Source organism: Stereum hirsutum, assembly GCF_000264905.1.
Source record: "Stereum hirsutum FP-91666 SS1 unplaced genomic scaffold STEHIscaffold_27, whole genome shotgun sequence".
Classification (NCBI taxonomy): domain Eukaryota; kingdom Fungi; phylum Basidiomycota; class Agaricomycetes; order Russulales; family Stereaceae; genus Stereum; species Stereum hirsutum.
This window is the reverse complement of record NW_006763157.1, coordinates 198,679-218,969: the sequence shown is the minus strand read 5'-3', so window position 1 is coordinate 218,969 and position 20,291 is coordinate 198,679. Positions and strand designations below refer to the sequence as shown.

The 20,291-nt window shown below is 50.5% G+C and overlaps 4 protein-coding genes and 2 non-coding genes across 6 annotated transcripts; 1 reads left to right on the top strand and 5 right to left on the bottom strand.

Annotated features, from left to right (window-relative positions):
- Positions 1-866: 866 nt before the first annotated feature.
- On the bottom strand, positions 867-1,995 carry STEHIDRAFT_163755 (uncharacterized protein; the record flags this gene model as incomplete). The annotated part of the gene is made up of 8 exons (XM_007311464.1): positions 867-1,074; positions 1,162-1,226; positions 1,288-1,330; positions 1,394-1,400; positions 1,464-1,601; positions 1,660-1,679; positions 1,749-1,852; positions 1,906-1,995. 8 exons carry the CDS (start codon positions 1,993-1,995, stop codon positions 867-869), a joined length of 675 nt encoding a protein of 224 aa, XP_007311526.1.
- Positions 1,996-3,969: 1,974 nt separating this feature from the next.
- STEHIDRAFT_t365 lies at positions 3,970-4,171 on the bottom strand. Its single transcript has one exon. It is a non-coding gene; the product is annotated as a tRNA-Val (tRNA).
- Positions 4,172-4,784: 613 nt separating this feature from the next.
- On the bottom strand, positions 4,785-4,891 carry STEHIDRAFT_t364. The gene has a single exon. It is a non-coding gene; the product is annotated as a tRNA-Glu (tRNA).
- Positions 4,892-6,190: 1,299 nt separating this feature from the next.
- Positions 6,191-9,959, top strand: STEHIDRAFT_163754 (amino acid permease; the record flags this gene model as incomplete). Its single annotated transcript, XM_007311463.1, has 15 exons — positions 6,191-6,333; positions 6,805-6,945; positions 7,360-7,430; positions 7,790-7,868; positions 7,966-8,020; positions 8,086-8,093; positions 8,185-8,391; positions 8,465-8,510; positions 8,615-8,801; positions 8,879-9,011; positions 9,065-9,073; positions 9,158-9,183; positions 9,251-9,701; positions 9,767-9,788; positions 9,861-9,959. 15 exons carry the CDS (start codon positions 6,191-6,193, stop codon positions 9,957-9,959), a joined length of 1,677 nt encoding a protein of 558 aa, XP_007311525.1.
- Positions 9,960-11,463: 1,504 nt separating this feature from the next.
- STEHIDRAFT_150974 (uncharacterized protein) lies at positions 11,464-12,722 on the bottom strand (the record flags this gene model as incomplete). The annotated part of the gene is made up of 5 exons (XM_007311462.1): positions 11,464-11,665; positions 11,743-12,267; positions 12,333-12,349; positions 12,421-12,450; positions 12,522-12,722. The coding sequence occupies 5 exons, from the start codon at positions 12,720-12,722 to the stop codon at positions 11,464-11,466; spliced, it is 975 nt and encodes a 324-aa protein (XP_007311524.1).
- A 6,790-nt stretch (positions 12,723-19,512) lies between these two features.
- On the bottom strand, positions 19,513-20,280 carry STEHIDRAFT_163752 (WD40 repeat-like protein; the record flags this gene model as incomplete). The annotated part of the gene is made up of 1 exon (XM_007311461.1): positions 19,513-20,280. A coding segment is annotated over one exon (768 nt), but the record flags the coding sequence as incomplete, so codon positions are not given.
- Between the last annotated feature and the right edge of the window lie 11 nt (positions 20,281-20,291).

Below are 20,291 nucleotides of genomic sequence, written 5' to 3'. Positions count from 1 at the left end.
AATAACAAAAAAAAAAGAAAGACACCCAAGGAGGGTGACGTCATCAGGTTGATCACACTCTCTCCTTGTTCCCGGCGACCGCTTTGTTCTCGTCACCGAGCTCGACGTTATGTCTCTACAAGAGTCGGTCTACAGTGATTCTTCATGCTGGTAGCAACTACATTGCATGCTAAATTTCTCGTAATGACTGTCACAACACAACTTCGTATTCTCTCGCACGATCTCCTGGGCCCTCTTGTCCTCCTATTCCTCGACAGATTATGCCAACAAATTTCTCCGGCTTCTCTCAGTGCGACACATGGGAGGTTTCAAAGAGTTTAACTCAACTGATATCTTTCATGTACGTATCCTATGTAGCGTCAGGCCATCTATCCCATTTTTGTATGATCACGACTCATTAGTCGGGCCGTTTCGTCTCTGTGCTGTCCTGGGTGAAGCTCGGAAACAATGCTGGATGATGAGTTTATCGCTCGAGGCTTCCCAATACACTGTACGATAGGGTACAAGCTTAGAAGGTCGCCGCGGTTGTCTGTGTCTCAATCCTCCAGATTGACGATGTTGGCATTTGGGCCTTCGGGCTCCTCGTTACCTGTACTCTAGATCGTTCATGGACACCATATGGACACCTTTGCTCGACGGCTACGCACTCTATATACAAAAATGTTGGTCCTATGCGTTTACTCTTGACCTCCGTCACCTCTATCTGTGCGCACTGCACGCGCTCGCTGACTTGGCGCAGGTCTTATGACTGGGATCACGATGCCTAGCCGTGCGAGGATAAATTCTACCACCTCATTCACCGCAGTATTTACCCCTCAAAATGCCCCAATGTCTACCACCCTATCCTATGTACCTTCCACAGTCCTTCAAAACTCCGATGGATCATCCACAGGCTCTCCTTGACCGTGCGACCACTGGTCGTGGTCAAGTGGGGCGCCGATGTTTCCCAATACTCGACCTTCGGTGGATGTATCGGCAAATACCATAGTGGAGAGGTGAGGGTTGGGAAATAATTCCTCAGAGTCGTACATACGGAGGTTGAGAACCAGTCTGTTGACGAGCATGTTCGGGGCACTACGATGCACCCACGGACGTGCCATGAAGTAGGATATTAGTATCATCTTGAGACATAAAAAGGCTTTTAAAAGGAAATATACTTACTAGTTGTAGTAAACGTCGACGACTCCACCCAATGCTATCATATAGTCGGATGTTTGGAGTTGTGGCTATCGTAGAAAATGAGTATATAAAAGGATGCATGGCGTTCAGCGAAGTTATGACATTCACCATCTGTACAATCAGGTTGATCACTCTCACTCCGAAGATGAGCCTATGCGATACTTTAGTTCAATACTTGTGGCCGTGGTGAACGAGAAGGCTCAACAGGAAGTACAGAACACCTAAAAGGGTGGGCATATGTTACCAGTCTTTGGTCAAGGTCAACACGAAAGCAGTTTGCTTACCGTCTCGCACAATGACCTGAGTAATACTAGCTCTCTTCAGCCGATGCATCTCAACGACGTGACAGTACGCTCGGTTGAGTGTCAGCACGAGGACAAATGTATCGAAAAATAGGGCGATCGCGATGGAGGAGATCTCCACTTCGGAGATAATTGTAAGCAACATCTCGATTCTCCGGAATTATGTGGGTGGGTAAACGTCCAAATAAAGGCTGACGTCTATCAGATAGGGGAAAGAATTAGTAACTACATTAGTGAAGCCAGAGCACATATTAAGAATCTGCATACCTGGAGATGACAGCAGGCTGCCCAATATACTCGCAGCTGTTGTTAGATATGCTCCTCTCGAGTGCATCATCAGACACCGATGCATTTGATGCTTCCGTCAGAGTCTGATTATGATGCAAATATCAGCTTCATCCTATGGCCCGAGTATTGAGCGCACCCAAAAATCAATGCCCATACGTGCCAGCACAGGTATGGTGGCGACTATGAGTATCCATCGCTTACGTGCGTGGATAGCATATACGCGCATGGCGAATAAGGCTGTATTATTCAGATACAAAGATATGTTGGTATCAGAATTGTGTGACAGGGCCCAAGAAGGAGAGTTTGCGAACTGCTAGTAGATGCGACGGTCACCATTCCGCAAGCGTACTGTACATGACTCATGATATTACAGCTACCAAAGATGAGGTTTGCAAGGGGGATTCAACGCTTATACTAAGCTTCTATGCGTTAAATATTGAGAGATACGACTCACCTGTCACGGCTGGCACTTTGTGGAGTATCGAGATAAAGGTCCGCAATGACAGAGAGGACCAGCATATAGCGATTGAAGAGAAAAATTACTGATACTCCCGTTAATGGTCTGCACCAGATTGCTTGTACCTCCATCGAGAACGTCTGTATATAATCATATATCACTAGAACTTGTAAGAAAGGTTAGACCTGTACTTTGACAAAATAGTGCCTGAGCGAGCATCACCTAATGCAGATATAGAGATCTCAGAGACTATATGTCTACACCATGAGATGTCAAATAAAATAAAATAATGTCGACCGAGAAGAATGCATACTCCAAGTATAATGCGGAAATGCTGACTGCGGTCGACATGAGAGCAATCTGTTGGTCCCTCTAGAGAGCTGGCGAGTATCTGGTTTATATGTGTCATGCTAAATCGGAGAATCAGGGTACATAATTGGTGAAACTCCTGCTTGATCAACAGCTAAGCGAATGAAGAACGAAAATCAAATATCTTCGCAGACAGCTTGGCTAACGATTGAATCAAGATCATGATATCGGGATGTGAGAACTGTTTGCAGAGAATATGTTGGAATTTGACGCTCTCCGAGAGCTCGGTCGAAGGAACTCGAACGTCCTCTGTGTGATTGAGCACATTGGAACCGTGACCAGAGCTCGCATCCCAATCGACGGAGATGTTGAATACAAATCGCTACATATATGCCTTATGCAGTACATAAAGGGGTGACTACTGAGAAGTACTGAGATCGAGATCCCAATCAAAATCACAACATCAAAAGTTGGAGATGAAGTATCTGTTTGTATACGTTACACAGTCGGGTCGAGCCAGCATCTACTCCGAGTGGACAGATAAGTGTTCAATGTGCGGGTATCACGAGATGACCGTTGATGGGATGTCAAGATCCTGTTCCACCAGCACACGAAACTGAAAATAAGGCCAAAATACGAATAAATCTCAGAAAAACATATGCTACGTAGAAAGAAGATCTCAGGGGGCGTAAGGCATACAGACGTGAGCGTCAGCATATGGTGAAGAGTTCACATTCACTACTCTCTCAGTTCAATCGGGACCAGCCTAGTGAAGTCAACAATCTGAAACATGGCTGTTGAGCACAGAATGAGGGTAAAGGATCCGCAGGCGATGCAACGAAACATCCAGTCGACATAAATCATGGACCACAGCCAGGCCAAGCTTTGGATTGTGCGGAGATAAGACCCTGTGCAGAAGCCTCGCTCACGTTGAATATGAACGGCTGAAGATGGACGCGTTGTGTAGGGGGTGAGACAGATCAGTATGAAACCGGAGTAAGTTGTGTGATATTTAAGGACGTTCGCAGATGAACGGCCCAGCTCGAACTGGAGCCGAGCCGCGCGCCCCTTGCGGTCCATTTGTGTACTCTGGCACAGCCAAAGATCCACGCAATTTCCCTCCTCCCAGCACAGTGAACGGACACACGTCCAGCTAAGGGTTCTAAATGGAGACCCGAACCTATAGCTTCTGTGAAGATCGACATGGACTGTTCGGTGGGGCGTAGTAAGCGCCATATCCAATATATATACAATAGCCAACGCTGGCTGAACACCCACACAGGCACAAACAACACGTCAACAACTACAGCACAAAACAACGGGGCGTGATCGTTTCCCCAAAAAGAGACGTGCATGTCTTCTCCAAAACAGCTCACAGGTTTTACCGAACGAAACAAAATAGAAGATGTCGCAAACTTAGAGCGAACGCATCAGCGCCTACCGCGAGACTCGAACTCGCAGCCTTCAGATTTTAAAGCGCTCCAATGGTTCCACCCCCCAATGCACAACAAGCGGCCGGTTTGAGGCGGCAAGTCGGCTTGATGGGCAAGGACTGTTCCCGTTTGGGAAGATCAAGTCGGTGGAGTGGTTATGGCTGATGTATGTCTGACGCTCTATCCGATTGAGCTAGGTGGGCTTGAGATGGTTTGGGAACAGACAATAGAAGAGATAGTGAACGAGGAGAGAACAAAGGAAAAGGACACGTGGTTGGCCATGGCTGGAAAGAGGCCGAGTGGCGTCGGAGGATCCGGAAAGTCCGAGACCGACAAAAGGTTTGGGGGAGCAGAGCAGCAGTAAGAAGCGGAGAGTACGGTCACGTGTTATCATTCCAGGAGTTGAATCATGACCGTTTATATACCAGGTAAGGACCTCCGCGAAGCTCTGTATCCCATGGTGCGGGATGAGGACCGACGTGAGCGCTGTGTCCGGGTCGTCGACTAATCGTCGACACTGAACATAGTAGATGATAACGATTTGTTCAGCTATAAGATCGTCCGGTTTCAGGAGTAGAAAAGACAGAAGATAGTGTGAGTAACTCGTCGACAACGAGCATGAGCGTTGGAAAAACGAACGCGTGGCTCCTAACCACTTCGGGTGTTTCCGCAATGTGGCACCTCATTCTTATCGCCCAAGGCTCCCTCGCTCGTGCTGCGAACGCGCTCTAACAGGGATGGTGATCAGTTTATTGGACACAGTATGTAGCACTAGATAAATAGAAGTAAAGAAAAAGACAGACAGAAAGGGGAACGTTCGGATACGGGGAATCGAACCCCGAGCTGCCGTGATGTTTGTACACAGTAAAGCTAGGAGTCCCGATTGTGAGAGGCGGCAATGTTAGCCGTTACACCATATCCGATGCCGAGTTAAGCTCCCACCGTTTTCATCCGATGCCGTCCTGCAGCACCTTGAGGAAATGATTCCTAACTGAAGCTGAAGTGCTGAAGGGTGATGTAGAGTGATGAACGACGCTAACGGAAACCAATGAATCAGTCAACGTTCTGACACCGAGGGCTAAGTACACTCAGAATACGAATCGTTCCTCTAAGTTTCAGATAAACCGATCGAGAAGGGAACAAGTACGAGGACGAAGTCAACCCTCGTGTTCGTAGATCGGTACGTGTGAGAGCTTGGATGGTACCCAGATTTGGGCACGGGTGAGGCGAGTTCGGTGAGAAAGGCTAGAGCAAGCGTCAATAAGGAGAGTCGGACAAGACAATACCGCAGATTTTCTGGTCCATATGCGCATCATTCATTGAGATATCACCGTGTGCAGTCAGCGTGTCGCGCACGCATAAGAACAAGCAGAGAACGGGCGCCAGTGTTTTCATCAAAGTTGGACTCGTCCGAGAGGAGTGTGTGGGACCAATGACAAGAATGCCCAGAGATTGAACAGACTGCAGCACCCATATCGAAAGCTATTCACCAAGTCGGGCAACCGTGAACATGAGCCCTCGTCATGGTCGGGAAGAATGGACGACAAAAGGCGCTGTGGCGTTCGACGTTCATATCAAAGCGGAGCTCAAAATACCCCGACGCACTCGGGGCTCGGAGCTCACACGTGGTCTCTTTCCGCTCCGTTCGTTCTCTGGGTTCTTCCTCCGTCGGCTCTGGCTCTCGCCGAATTTGCTGCTAACCGTGTCGTAGACAACTGCAGGATACTTGACGTCGTCCTCAACGACGACAACGTCCACCCAGCAGTACGCAAGGAACGAGATGAATACAGGACGACGTTATCACCCGGCGGCTGTCTATCAATAGCCATGCTCGTCCTTATCCCATCAAGAAGCTTTCACCGGGCTTCGACAGCTGCTGGGCCACATTACCACTCCCATCTGCGCTCCTTATCTTCCCATTGGCATAAGTTACTCGGTGCGAATAGGGATGACGATAGGAATCTTTATGGTTTATATATCCTTGTGGGTGAGGAACGATCAGGGCTGCCGAGTGTCTTTTCCCGCCTCCTCATCAGCTTCTTCATCGCTCCTCTTGCTCCTCTTGCTCCTCAGGCTCGCACTTTGTTCTCCGTCCTCTTGTCTTCTTCTACGACGACCACTAGGAAGACTCACTAGCCCTCACCGAACGGGGAATCCAAGTTCCGTTCCCCCTCCAACCCACACATATCATCTATCAACCCCCTTGCCTAGTGCTAGCAATAATGGCGACAGACTACACCACGAAGAACTACGACATCGAGAAGAAGGCCTCCGCGCACGTTACGTCCGTGTTGCCTGTAGGTGAAGTAGAAGTGGTTGCGGACCATTCGTTGGGGGAGGACGAAGCGACGTTGGTTGCTCTTGGGTGAGCACTTTTTCTTCATATTTTTTGATTCTTTCGTCAGAGGTGAGAGGTGTGAGGGGAGTGAGGCTATGGGATGGAAAGTTGGAATGATGGCGGTGGGGCGGCATAGACGCGCGGCTGTGGTGGTCGCGTGAGGAATGATGAGTGCGAGCGGAGAGGTGGCGTAGCGGTCGCCACCCGCTTCCTTGTGCAGCCAAATGTGGTCTGCGGAAATGGGATTACGTATCTCAGCGCACTGCAAACATACGCATCATTCCTCCCGAGCGAAAAATATAACGCATATATCGACTTCTTTGCTATCTTCCTTGCTCCTCTTCACTGTTAGGGGCAACAATAATGCTTCGACTGGATCTGGCATGCGGTCGAGCCTTAGGGCCTTACACAGACATCCGCTTGACTTTTCTCTCTTTCTTTGCACTGATCTTCCCTTCGCACCAATGCATACTAACCCCCAATAACACATACGTCCAGGTACAAACAAGAGTTCCGCCGCGAGTTCTCCATGTTCACCTCCTTCGGTGTTTCGTTCTCCGTGCTTGGACTGTTGCCCTCCATCGCTACGACGCTGTGGTATGGAATGGGATATGCGGGAACTGCGGGTATGGTTTGGGGGTACGTCCGTTCTAGACCTTTTTTGATCTCCTGTTCTCGGTTTCGAATATCATCACGCGCCACACGCCACACGCAGTCTACTCGAAATCCCAAATCGCGTCCACTTCGGTAGTCCTGTTCATCGAGCACCTCGTCCGTCCCCACTACCCCACACTCCATCCCCTTCCCAGTGATTTCCATCTGATCTTGCGTTACATATCTCCTTTGACCTCGTCTCCTCTATCATCGTTCCTCTCTACCCACAGCACTATGAGCCCTCTCCACTTACGCATGACCCTCGAGCCGCCCCATCCATACATTATCATCTTCGACTCCCTCCGTATTATCTTGATTTCACACAATCTCTGTCTCTCCCTGCTATTTGCGCCACATGACGTAGGGAGCTAACGTTTGTTCTCTTGGTGGGGTGTTTAGGTGGTTGATCGCGATGGTGGGGATCCAATGTGTGGCTATGAGCATGGCCGAGCTGGCTTCTTCGATGCCTAGTACGTTTGCTTCTATCTCCTCCCTCTCCCTCGCCTCCGTCATCATTCCATTCCTCCTTCCCTTGTCCTCCCTCTGTCGTCCTCCGTCGTTCTCTTTTTCGTTCCCGTCGTTCCTCTTCTTATTCTACCCATCAATCCTCCCTTTCTTCTCTTTTTCTGTCCCTGCTGTCCCTTATCCTCCCCTCGTCCTTCCTGGTCCTCCCCTCTTTCTTTCCCTCGTGTTCTCCCCCTCTTCATTAGTCCCTCTTTTCTCCGCTTTCCTAACCGTCCCTTATCTTCCCCTCGGCCTTCCTCGTTACTTTCTCAGATATCCTCATGTATGCATATGATTCCGAGCTGATCACCTATCCGTCTGCTAGCATCCGGTGGTCTATATTACGCCGCTGCCATCCTCGCGCCGGAAGGTTGGGGCCCGTTAGCGTCGTGGATCACTGGCTGGTAAGTCTTGCTCTCGTTCCTCCCTTTCGTTCTCTTTCCGCCGTACGATTACAGTGTTGAAATCATGTAACGCATATATTGATCTTGTGTCGCGCAGGTCGAATTGGATCGGTCAGGTCACGGGCGCTCCGTCGGTCGATTATGGATGTGCTGTAAGTTTTGTCCGATTTCTTCCTAGTCGCGCATACATCGTGCTAAACTACTCGATATGATACAGGCCATGATGTACGTCTACCACACACTCTCGCTCTCGAAATAGCTAACTAACCTGCGTCACCCCTCCTCCGCCCTACCCCACCCTACCCCACCCACCCAGCCTCGCCGCAGCCTCAGTCTACAACCCGTCCTACGTCCCGACAAACTACCAAACCTTCCTCCTCACCGTCCTCCTCCTCCTCGTCCACGGCGCCATCTCCTCCCTCCCCACGCGCCATATAGCTATTTTCAACTCGGTGTCGACCTGGTTGAATATGGGGTTCTTGATCATAGTGTTGGTTATTATTCCGAGTGCGACTACGAATCGGTGGGTGATTTCACGAAGGGGGAGAAGGAGAAGGAGAATGAAAGGGTTCGTGCTGATGAGAACGTTTATGTAGGGATCCGAGGTTTAATCCGAGTAGTGAGGTCTGGGGAACGATTTCGGTACGTCCACAGCCTTCCCTTCCCTTCACCTCCCCCCTCCTTTCCGACTCTCCAGCCGTCTATTTCTCCTTCAACTCTATTCACCCCCGCGCTCATCCATCCAGAACGAGACCGAATGGCCCAACGGGATCGCCATCCTCATGTCCTTCATCTCCGTCATCTGGACGATGTCGGGCTACGACGCCCCGTTCCATCTCTCCGAAGAATGTTCGAACGCGGCGATCGCGAGTCCGAGGGCTATCGTGTTGACGGCGGAGACGGGAGGACTGTTGGGGTGGTTCTTGATGCTTGGTGTGTACTCGCTGCCTCTTGTCATCTTTGAGTTTGAGCGCGGTAGCACGGTGCTGACGACGGGATGACATGGATAGTGATCGCGTATACTGTGCGCGATATACCGGCGGTGATAGGTTCTGAGCTCGGTCAGCCGTTCGTGGCGTATTGTTTGCAGGTGTTGCCGCAGAAGACGGCGATGGCTGTCGTGGCGATGACGATCGTGTGCAGGTATGTGTTCTCGTTTCATACCCAAGTACAGGAGCTGACTATATCGCGCATAGTTTCTTCATGTACGTGCATTCTTTTCTTGTGTCACGTTCCATGGAAAGTTTGTAAAACTGACCCCTCCCGAATGCGTGATATGTGGCGTATAGGGGTCAAGGATGTATGGTCGCCGCATGTACGTCAGCTCATTCCACTCTCCCTACTCTCTATCCAGCCATCCTCAACCTAACCTCCTGTCCCAGCCCGCGTAACCTACGCCTACGGCCGCGACGGCGTCTTCCCCCTCTCCTGGATCCCCGGCACCGTCAACAAGTACACCCAAACGCCCGTCAACGCCGTCTGGATGAACACATCCATCGGGATCCTCCTCCTCCTGCTCATCTACGGCGGCTCGCTCGCCATCTCCGCCATCTTCTCCATCGGCGCTATCGGCGCCTACGTCGCGTTCACTTTGCCCGTCGCATTGCGGACGTTCGTCGTGGGGAACAGATTCCGCCCGGGTCCGTGGAATTTGGGGAGGTGGAGTAGGTTGAGTGGGACGGTCGCGACGGCGTTTACGTTGTTGATGATGCCCGTGCTTTGTTTTCCGACGGTGAGGGGGGCGGATTTGAATGCGCAGACGATGAATTGGACGGTTGTGGTTTGGGGGGGACCGATGTTTTTGGCGATGGTGTGGTGGGTCGTGGATGCGCGGTGAGTACACATTTGTTCGTTTGGGAGCTTTTCCGAACCTTTCTGATGGAAACTTTGCGCTATAGTGAATGGTTCAAGGGACCTAAGGTTCGTTTCATCGCCCCTCTTCGTCCTCACCTTCACCTTTGTAACTCACCACCAAACCCTTCCTTCTCGTAGATCAACGTCGAGCACCAGATGCTCGCCCGACCAGCTGACGACGCCGCACAGGCACCTTCACGTTCGTCGTCGGAGTCGTCCCCTGCGAAGGGGGCTTAGGTCTCGTTGTCGGTGCCGTTCTCGTCAGCGGGCTGGGTATAGGTATTAGTATGCAATGCAGTTGAGTGTCCGCAGGGTGTTAGTGTTGTATTGATGTCTAGATTGGAGGGGGGTGGGGTGTCGGGTGTGTATATAGAACTTACTTTCTTGGTTGTATTATCGATTTCTTTCTTTGTTTGTTGTTGCTCTGTGCGGAGTATTTTATCACTCACGAGAAAAGAACAGCAGTGGTGGGTTATTGTACGAGAAGATTACATGCGCATAGGTTGACTCTGCGGAACTGTGTCCTCCGGTTCTCGTCCTGGTGGCTTCGAGATCTTTTTCGCCGTGAGCGTTGGAATTGGAATTAGGAGAGGGCTGGTTGTGGGATTTGTAGGTCCGATGTTGTTGGCTGTGATTTGGTGGGTTGTGGACGCACGGTGATTACCCCTCTGTTCGAATGGCTGAAATCGGTGGCTGACGATCATTGAGCGCCCACAGTAAATGGTTCGGAGGACCCAGGGTTCGGCTCACGACCCACCTACTCCCCCTCGCCTGTTTTCCATCAACTAATAACTCACCCCTGTCTTCTTCCTCGCAGATCAGCGTCGAGCACAAGATGTTCTCCCGCGCAGACGCGGCGGCGGCGGCGGCTCGGGATTGTTTAATTCGTGTTCGCCGCCTGAGGACTCTCCTGCGAAGCGCGCTTAAACGTTTCGTGCTTAGTCGAGTCGACATTAACGATGGGCGGGCACGGGGTCGTAGATGGCGTTGGGTATATGGTGTGTTGTTGGATCGCGTTCTATATGAAGGGAGTGGTGGGTGATGTGTAATACGGTACGTTCGTGGTGTGTGTGTATTTCTTGGCTATATTATCGTTTTTTGCTTCGCCGCTGGTTCTATTCACGGGAGTTTTTTCCATCACCAAAGGCTATGTAGCGTACAAGAAGAACCTACGCACCACGGATAGGATCTTACGCTAGGACACGCAGTAAGGGTTATGTGTCTGGCGATGGTCTACCTGGAGATTTAGACTCTGCTGACCGTGTTGTCGCACTTCTCTGTGACGGCGTCGCGATCTATAGCCTCATTTCCCATTATCAACGCTGGAGATTGAGCGTCCAACCGAGTGATCCACATACATGATCTGAAAAAGACCACGCCACGCTCTAGTGACAGACCTGGATGATACCAAGAGATTATAAGTGAAGACACATCCGAGCTGAAAATATGTCACAGAAAGCGTGGCTAGAGTCGGGGACGAACATCCTTCCCCCGTGAAAATGATGGTCCGTTTGAGTTGCTTGAGGAGGTGGTATGTTGAGATTGACAGTCGTTCTTCGCAATCGGAGATGGTCGATATCAAGAGGTGTTTAGCGAATATTCCACACCCTCCTACACCACGTACATTATTGAAGCATACCCGGCTTCTCGCCACAGAGATCTTCGACCATCTAAACTACAGGAACGCCACCATGCTTCGCAAGCCTTGAGAAGACAAGAGACTCGAGTAATGTAAATCAAACTAGGCGGGGGTGCGAGCAACGAGAGAACGAATGGGGGCATATAGCACATGTCTGAAGACATGTTGTTTGAGCATGCGAATGGCATCTGACTTGTTTTCCCCGTCTACGAGCCCGCGAATCACGTCTATGTCGAGCTGTGTCATGTCTGTCCTCAGCTTGAACCGATTTTCTCGGTCTGCACGGATGGTATTGTTCAAGTATCTTTAGAAAGAAAAATCACATCAGGACCAGTACCGGGCGAGGAGAAACAGAGGGTGGTGTAGACAAGATGAACGAACTGAATAGCTACATCCTTGTTCATCGGCGCCTCAGCTTCTCCTTCGGGCGTGAGATAGTCATACATGGGCGACGAGCGGGCGTAGTTGAGTGCACGTTCCGTGAGCGGGATGCAGCAGTTCCACGAAAGTGGGCTCCTGCTGCACATGAACTGGATGAAAAATAGTTTAGTGCCCTTCGAACACTTTGCAGAACATTTCCGCCATATATCCAGTCTCAGCCCCGTCAAGACCTCGCTCTCTGTATTTTTTGCGGCACCAGTGACTTGCACCATTCCCTCTATCTTCTTGGACAGATCAGGCTCTGACTCCACGATAGCGAAGAAGTCGTGGATGTCAGACGGTTCGACGGAGAGGTAGACGTGGATCATAGGAGGGTTGTCGTCGCAGTAATTCTCGAACATGTCGAACGCGAAAGCAGCGTAGACTCGGAGCCACATAGAGGTGTATAGGTTGTTGGTGATGGATTCAATGAACTGGGTCATTCCTGGACCTTCGACCTTGTGACAATTCGGCTTGTGCTTGGGCCTTTTGAAGATAATCTCAGCATCGGACTGACAACACATACGGGTTATAAAAGTGAGGCGACCTACCAATCTTTCAGCTGGCACTGGGCGGGGGAAGAAGTCAAACACATGTCAGCCACATGAATTTATCGGGAAAAAAGATCGCATAGCGTACTTCTTTTGAGCAGTACCACGGCCCCTTGCACTACACGAAAAGATTCCACGGTTAGCTGACATCGGGAACATCAGTGTGGCTGAGTGGAAAGAAGGACTTACCCTAGAGCACCTCTTCATGGTCATTCCTTCTTCGAGATAGTGGTCTAGAGTAGAACAGCCAGAACACATAACGGTTGGGACCCCAGCTTCTTTGTCGAGAGGCATCAACGGGAACGAGCCAACGAGGTCCTCATTGAGATCCAATGTCGCTCGAGTGAGATCGGAAGGGTCGACGTTCTGAAGCAATTCCCCGGAAGACATATTGCAGAGCAAGAAAGGGATTCAAACAACGATTGAGAGACAGGTGAATGGACTTTGCTGCGAGGAGAGAGAGAGAGAGATGAAGGAGAGAAGGAAGTAGCGGATGGGCCGTCGAGTTGAGCCACTTGCTGGCGGCAATCGCCGTGTCTTGTCTTGTGTCAAAGTGGCACTGTGTCACATGATCCCCCAAATGTGGCCCTGTGCTCCTTGGAGGTGAAACTCTGCCATCCGTTTGAGAAATAGCAATAATAATATGGCATTGATTGACCATCATCGCACCTGTATCGTGCTTTTATCTCTATTAGAAATTTATGTCTTTTGTAGGTGTATTTCCGGCCTCTCCTCCCCATTGGTCTCGAACCAGCTCGAACCTTCCTCTCGCAGCTCTTCGTAATCCGTCATAACTGGCACTAACAGCACAATCATCTCGGAGCCTCTGTCCCCTCCCTTTGTTCTTCTTCCCATGCCTCCCATCGAAATACTCGTCGCATCCGATATTCCCTTCGAGCCCTTCATCAGAAAAACCGAATTTTATGCTCGGATGGCGAACGGCTATCGAGAATGCCCACGAACTGCCCAAGCGGGCGTGCCTATATTGGGACTGTGAGATAACTGGATTCTTCGAACATTCCCCATCGTTCGGGGACGAACGAGCGAGTGGACCTAGATTTTGCGGCCGATAACTTGAGATTTTCACGATGAGAGCTCAGGTTGGATTTTCTAATAATGCGAGCGCACTCAAGAATCTCGCGATACACCGTGCTTTAAACAACGCGAGTCCACTAATACTAACGGATGTCAACCCGTACGACGATCTCCCACACGTCCATAATCTGAGCTAAATCATGGATACACTCTAAGTGTCGAACAAGGGAGCTCATGAATCGGGTAACAAAAAAATATCGAGTCATAACGGACGTGCGCGGAGTCGGTATGGCCGTGAGGCCTAAATGAGCGTTGTTTTTGCCCTCTGGAGAGGTAAATATTAAGGCCAATCATGGAGCTTCGTTTAGATTGGCGGAGAGTGGCTGCGACGGAAAAAGACAAATGTTACTGCGGTGAACTTGGTACTGTAGCCTGTAACGATAAATCAATATCTCTCCTTCATCCAGAACAGCCCAGAGATGCTGGCCCTCGAGGCGCCCAGTCCAGGCATAAACGTACCCACGAATATCCCGAGGGTTTGAAAGAGGGGCAGGATGGTGACAGTTAGCAGATGGGAAGTCAAGCTGATTTATCCACCGTGATACGTCGTACGAGCTTATTGATGAATCCCAGTATGCAAACGGATAAAGAACACAACCGCAATCGGTCCTAGCTAGCCGCAGAAATCATCTGAATGGTTGTGGTGTGCTTGTCTGGGCACACTACATGGGAGTCAAACAAAGGCGGCTATATTGTGTCAATGAACAATCTACGGGCTACGAGGAGCCCAGAGGCAGAAATGTCGACATGAGGCCCACTGCGGCGAACCTGGTAAGTAGCCTCGAACGATAAATCAAACTAACCATCTGACACTCAACCTCCGAAATTCATCCAGAACATTCCAGAGACGAAACAGCCTGACTCGCGAGTTTTGATGCATACAAAGATGGAATGGACTGCCTCGCGCCTCCTCGCGCTATGTACATACATACACATCCAAGAATCAAGGCGTCGTCGCTCGTAGTGTGTAGCGCCTCTAGGCCCAGGCAGACGTACGAAGGCTCCAGAGAGTGCGCTCAGGGACAGAAATTGCGAGCTGACTGGAGAAGGACAGGAGGCAACGGAGGGAACGGAAGAGCAGGGAGGAAGAGGAGCAGGACTTACCGCCCACTAGTCTATGAAGCCAAGCGGCGTAATATAGGCCGTTAGAGGCTGCGGTACGAGCGTGGTCAGACAAAGGAATAGTCAGCTCGGAGTTATACACATACAAGATGAGGGAAGGGGAGGGGGTATGATGAAGAGGAGAGGAAAGGGGCGTAAAATTCAGACGGAAGGGGTGCTCGACAAACAGGCTACGAAACGGAGTGAGATCTGGGATTCGGAATAGACTGCATGTGGCGTGTGGCGCATGACGATGACAGAAACCAAGAAGAATACAAAAACAGCCTGAAACGACGTACCCCCAATCCATACCCGCAGTCCCCGCATATCCTATTCCATACCACAGCGTGGTCGCGATCGAGAGCAGCAATCCAGGAACGGAGAACGAGACGCCAAAAGAGGTGAACATGGAGAATTCACGGCGGGACTCTTGTTTGTACCTGGATGTATGTGTTAGAGGGGAGAGAGGGTGTATTAGTATGCGTTGGTGGGAGGGGGTGATAGTTTTGAAAGAATAAAATAAAAATTCAAGCTACTGTCCGTGTGTAAGGATTACTTATAGTCATGTTCCAGGATGGCACTGAGCTATGGCTCGAGTACGTGCTAGGACGCTTTGCACATCCAGATCACGAACAGAGGATATATGCGTTATATCGTTCGCTCGGGAGGAATGACGCGTATATATGCAGTACGAAGCTGCCTTTCCGGAGACCACAAGAAAGCGGGCGGAGACGACTACGCCACCTCCCAACTCCTCGCACTCATCATTCCTCACACGACGTCCACCATCACCAACACCACGCGTCTATATAGCTCCACCGCCATCATTCCAACCTTCCATCCCCACGCCCTCTCTCCCCTCACACCTCTCACCTCTGACGAGAGAATGAAAAGAGATGAAGAAGCACTCACACAAGAGCAACCAACGTCGCCTCGTCCTCCCCCAACGCATGGTCCGCAACGACCTCTACCTGATCCGCGGGCAGCACAGAAGTAACGTGTGCGGAGGCCTCCTTCTCGATGTCATAGTTCTTCGTCGTGTAGTCTGTGCCCATTATCGCTAGGACTGACGTGCGATAAGCAAGGGGGCTGATACGAGGTGGAGGTGGAGGGAGGACGGACCTTGTGGTCACCGTTCGGGGAGGGAGAGCCTAAGCTTAAGTGACTTCGTAGTCGTAGTCGTCGTCGTAGAGGAAGAACAAGAGGACGAATACCAAGGTGCAAAGTTCAAGCAGCAAGAGGAGCAAGAGGAGCGCTGAAGAAGCTCGAGCGAAGAGTGGGCGGGAAAAGCACATTCCTATCGTCATCCCTATTCACACCTGGGAATGCACACACGATAAGGAGCGCAGGATGGTAATGTGGCCCAGCAGCTGTCGAAGCCCGGTGAAAGCTTCTTGATGGGAAAAGGATTCAGATGCAGATGAGGGAGGCTATTGCTAGACAGCCGCCCGGTGATAACGTCGTCTGATACTCCAGCATTGGCTTTGGATTGAAGTTGAGTGAACCTTGTCATCGTCGCGGTCGACGTCGAGTATGCTCTCGCTCTCTACGGTCCAGTTGGCAGCAAGAGAGAGCCAGCGGAGGAGAAGACGGAACGGAACCAGACCACGTGTGAGCTCCAGCCCGTCGGAGCATTTTGAGCTCCGCTTTGAACGCCACAGCGCCCTTTGTCACGGTCGTGCATTCTTCCCAACCATGACAAGGACTCAGCTTTACGCTCGTTCCATACGGTACGAGTGGATATTTCAGCTGGGTCGGTCTCTGGGAATTCTCATGTGATGAACGGACCACAAAATAGCCCTGCGATCTTGCTGAACCTCACGTCGACGACTCTCATCGGGCGGCCACTGGCATACTGGTGTGTACTAGTAGGCGACTTGTTTACTTGTCCGGCACTTTCTTCACAGACTCGAATCTTGGCGGTACACTTGTTTATATTCGTGCACGATGCCTTGACCACTGGCAAGTGGGCGTCTCAGCAGATGGTCCACAACGTCTATAGTTCTGCGACTTTTTCTTGTTCGAGTGTCACTTTTTGTGTCCGCAGCTAGACGACATTCCAAAACTGCCACAGTATGTGTTTTGCTCCACCCTATCGAACTGAACTCGACTCCTCCTTGCCCAATTCCGCGGACTCGTCCAGCTCGCACTCACCTGCCCAGGAATGCTAGGGTTGTCTTCGTCTTCTCCCTCGTTCCTGCTTCTGTCTAATTATCCTGCTCGTAATACGTGACACGTCAAGTTCTCGTATGGCTGGGCCTTTCAGAAAGAGCTTCACTCGGAGATGTGTCCTATGTTACGCTCAGTGTAGCGTTAACCCATACTAGCTATGGGTACGTCCTTCGCACACGCATGTGCCGATCGATGATTTCAAAACTCTAGGAAATACTACCCTCAAGCCAAAGTATCCGAATAGTACTGTGAAGGTATCATCGGATATGCTGTAACGGCTAACATTGCCGCCTCTCATCCCCGCCAAATTTGAAAGCATATCAGGATCGCGGCAGCTCGGGGTCCGATTCCCTGTATCCGAATAACCGCTCATATTCGCGTCTTTTTATCGTTTTATTTCGTCTGATATATCTAATGCTTCGTATCGTATGAGGTGAACTGTTCGCTGTTTGCGCGGAGCGAGGGGTACTTGGGGCACAAGCCGATACATTGACGAGGCGTCACATTGTGCAAAAACTCGAAGAGTCGGGCAGAGTCGGCTCGTGCTTCTTCGAGTCAGATGTGAGCTCGAAGCGTTCGTATTCCCAACGCTCATGGACGTTCTCGATGAGCTACTCATTCTCTACCTTCGGTTTTTCTTTTTACTCCGGACATATCGTCTCAAAGCTCATCGAATCGTGGGCATCGACTATGTTCAGTGTCGACAACCTGGAGACAGCGCTCACGTCGGTACTCGTCCTGCACCATGGGATGCAGAGCTTCGCCGTCGTGTTTTACACTGGTATATGAACGGCCGTGATTCTACTCTTGGAATGATAAGACGTGTCGGTACTCTTCGCTTCTTGATGCTCCTCTGCTCCCCAAACCTTTTGTCTGTCCCCTCTTTCCAACCAGCCACGTGTACCTTTCCTTTTTTTCCCTCTTCGGTCACCATCTCTTCCATTGTCTGCTCCCAAGCCATCTCCACCCCACCTAGCTCAATTGGATAGAGCGCCAGACATACATCAGCCATAACCACTCCACCGACTTATCTGCCCAAACGGGAACAATTGTCCTTGCCCATCAAGCCGACTTGCCGCCTCAAACCGGCCGCTTGTTATGCATTGGGGGGTGGAACCAATGGAGCGCTTTAAAATATGAAGGTTGCGAGTTGAAGTCTCGCGGTGGGCTGTGACACGTCCACTTATTCTTTTATTTCGTTGGGTGAAACCTGTGAGCTGTTTTGGAGAGGATATCTCCGTCTCTTTTTCGGGAAACGATCATGGTGCGTTGTTTAGTGTTGCGGGCGGTCGAAGTATAGTTTTGAGGAGATGTGGGGATTATGCAAGCACTGGCTACTATCTGCATTACGGATATGATGATTACCACTGCTCGGTAGACGGTTTATGTCAATATTGGCAGAAGCTCGGGTTCGGTTCTTCATGTCGCGCCCTTAATCGGAAGTATTTGGTTTGAGCCGAGCCACTCTCATGCGAAGAGGGAACCTGCATGAAGTCATGACCACGCTGGAGCACCTCGAATAGACCGCGTGTAGAGGTACGAGTTGTTCGAGCTGGGCCGTCCATCTGAGAACATCCATAGACATCCAACAGATCACTCCGGTTTCCCACTTATCTGTCTCACCCCGTACGCAGTGCGCCCATATTCAACCGTTTATCTTTACCGTGTATCAGGCTTCCGTGCGGGCTCTTGTCTCTGCACAATCTGACGCTTAGCCTGGATGTGGTCGAATACAGAACGGAGGGCATAAAGACGGTTGTTCACAGGAGATTATATTTTCAGCCGGACAAGAGGGAGGGGGCCACTTCACAATGTTAGCTTCGATATGTCATCTTCGTCTCATATCCTTGTTGCACTGCTCCGTTGCTTATTTTGTTTGATTCCAGGCAGCGTTCAACTCGGTCCAAGAGTTACAGCCATGCTCTCTCGACATCTCCGCAACGCATCGAGATCCACAAATGTGTTGTACTAAATTCATAATAATTATTCTCATTCACAGCACTGATGATGATCATCTTCCACCGCCCACGAGTCCCCTTGAACTTCCACGCGCAACTGTGACATCTATCCTTCCACAGGCTCATGTTCTTACTTTTCACCGACGTCTCCTCGCGGCGTGCAGAGTCATTTGGGATCGCTTCGCAGCTCACCTCGAGATTTTCCGTATACGCAAGGACGATATTACCAGCTTAACTTTACTGGTCTCAGTCATGCTACTGCGTTGATGGCCAATACTCGAGAACGGAACGGAAGACATGCTTAAGGAAACAGTAAAAAGCTATGGTTCGAATTGCGTTAGAGCCTGAGAGTGGCCGAGTGTCGTGGTTAGAGAAAATTTACAATTAATAGCGAGGAGGAACGTATGGAGGGAGCTGGCCGTGCTGTATTTGGTTCATGCTCCGGATACGTGTCTGGTTAGTTTAGGAGTGATCATAGGGAGTGAGGATGGATCTCTATACTACTATGTCTCCACGGTATGCAGGTGATTTTATATGGTGCCGATCCTTGACTGTTCTGAAGACTTGTTTTGCTCTCAATAAATTCATTTGAATATGCATGTTACGTTGCACGACTAGATTCCAAAACCAGCAGATGAATTGAAAGCTATCAATAGGTACACTCTAAAAGACTGTGCTCGGTAACAAATAAACTGACCGGGGACAATCCAAGCAAAGTGCATACAGTGTAATATATGTAGCAGCAAAGAACAAGCAATCACAAAAACAAACACCAAGATCCTTAGGACGTAGTCTTTTTGTCCACAACAACAAGTGTCGTTGCACTGACAAGACAAAGTGATGAGTATTACATATTATAGTGCAGCACCCTGAGGCGACATAGCGCGAGGAGCATAGCATTTGGCCCAGTTGGCTCCATGTGCAAAATGTTGGAAGTTCAGAGAAATGTGAGGTGTAGTGCTGATCACAACCCGCATACGAGGCCACATCAAACATTTGCGATATTCTGGAGGTATCCACAAAATTAGTTCCTGAGTACTAGGCGCTATAAGCCAGCCATCGGAACCCAGTCTGATTTCCTTGGTCCATAAGTCACGTTCAGGTAGATGATGGTCTTGGTGAGGACAGAAGGAGAGAAAATGAGGAATTTGTGTGTCCCAGATGTGAATGGTCTTGTCATCCGAGCCGGACACGATGCGCTCCCCGTTTGGAGAGAACACGACGGAGGTGACCACATCTTCATGCCCTCGAAGAGGCTCGCCAATGGACAGGCCCGTCTCTGCATCCCAGAAGCGGATGGTCTCGTCATTGGAGCCGGACACGATGCGCTCCCCGTTTGGAGAGAACACGACGGAGTTGACCCAACCTTCATGCCCTCGAAGAGGCTCGCCAATGGACAGGCTCGTCTCTGCATCCCAGAAGCGGATGGTCTCGTCATTGGAGCCGGACACGATGCGCTCCCCGTTTGGACGAGAACGCGACGGATTGACCCAACCTTCATGCCCTCGAAGAGGCTCGCCAATGGACAGGCTCGTCTCTGCATCCCAGATGCGGATGGTCTCGTCATTGGAGCCGGACACGATGCGCTCCCCGTTTGGAGAGAACGCGACGGAGTTGACCCAACCTTCATGCC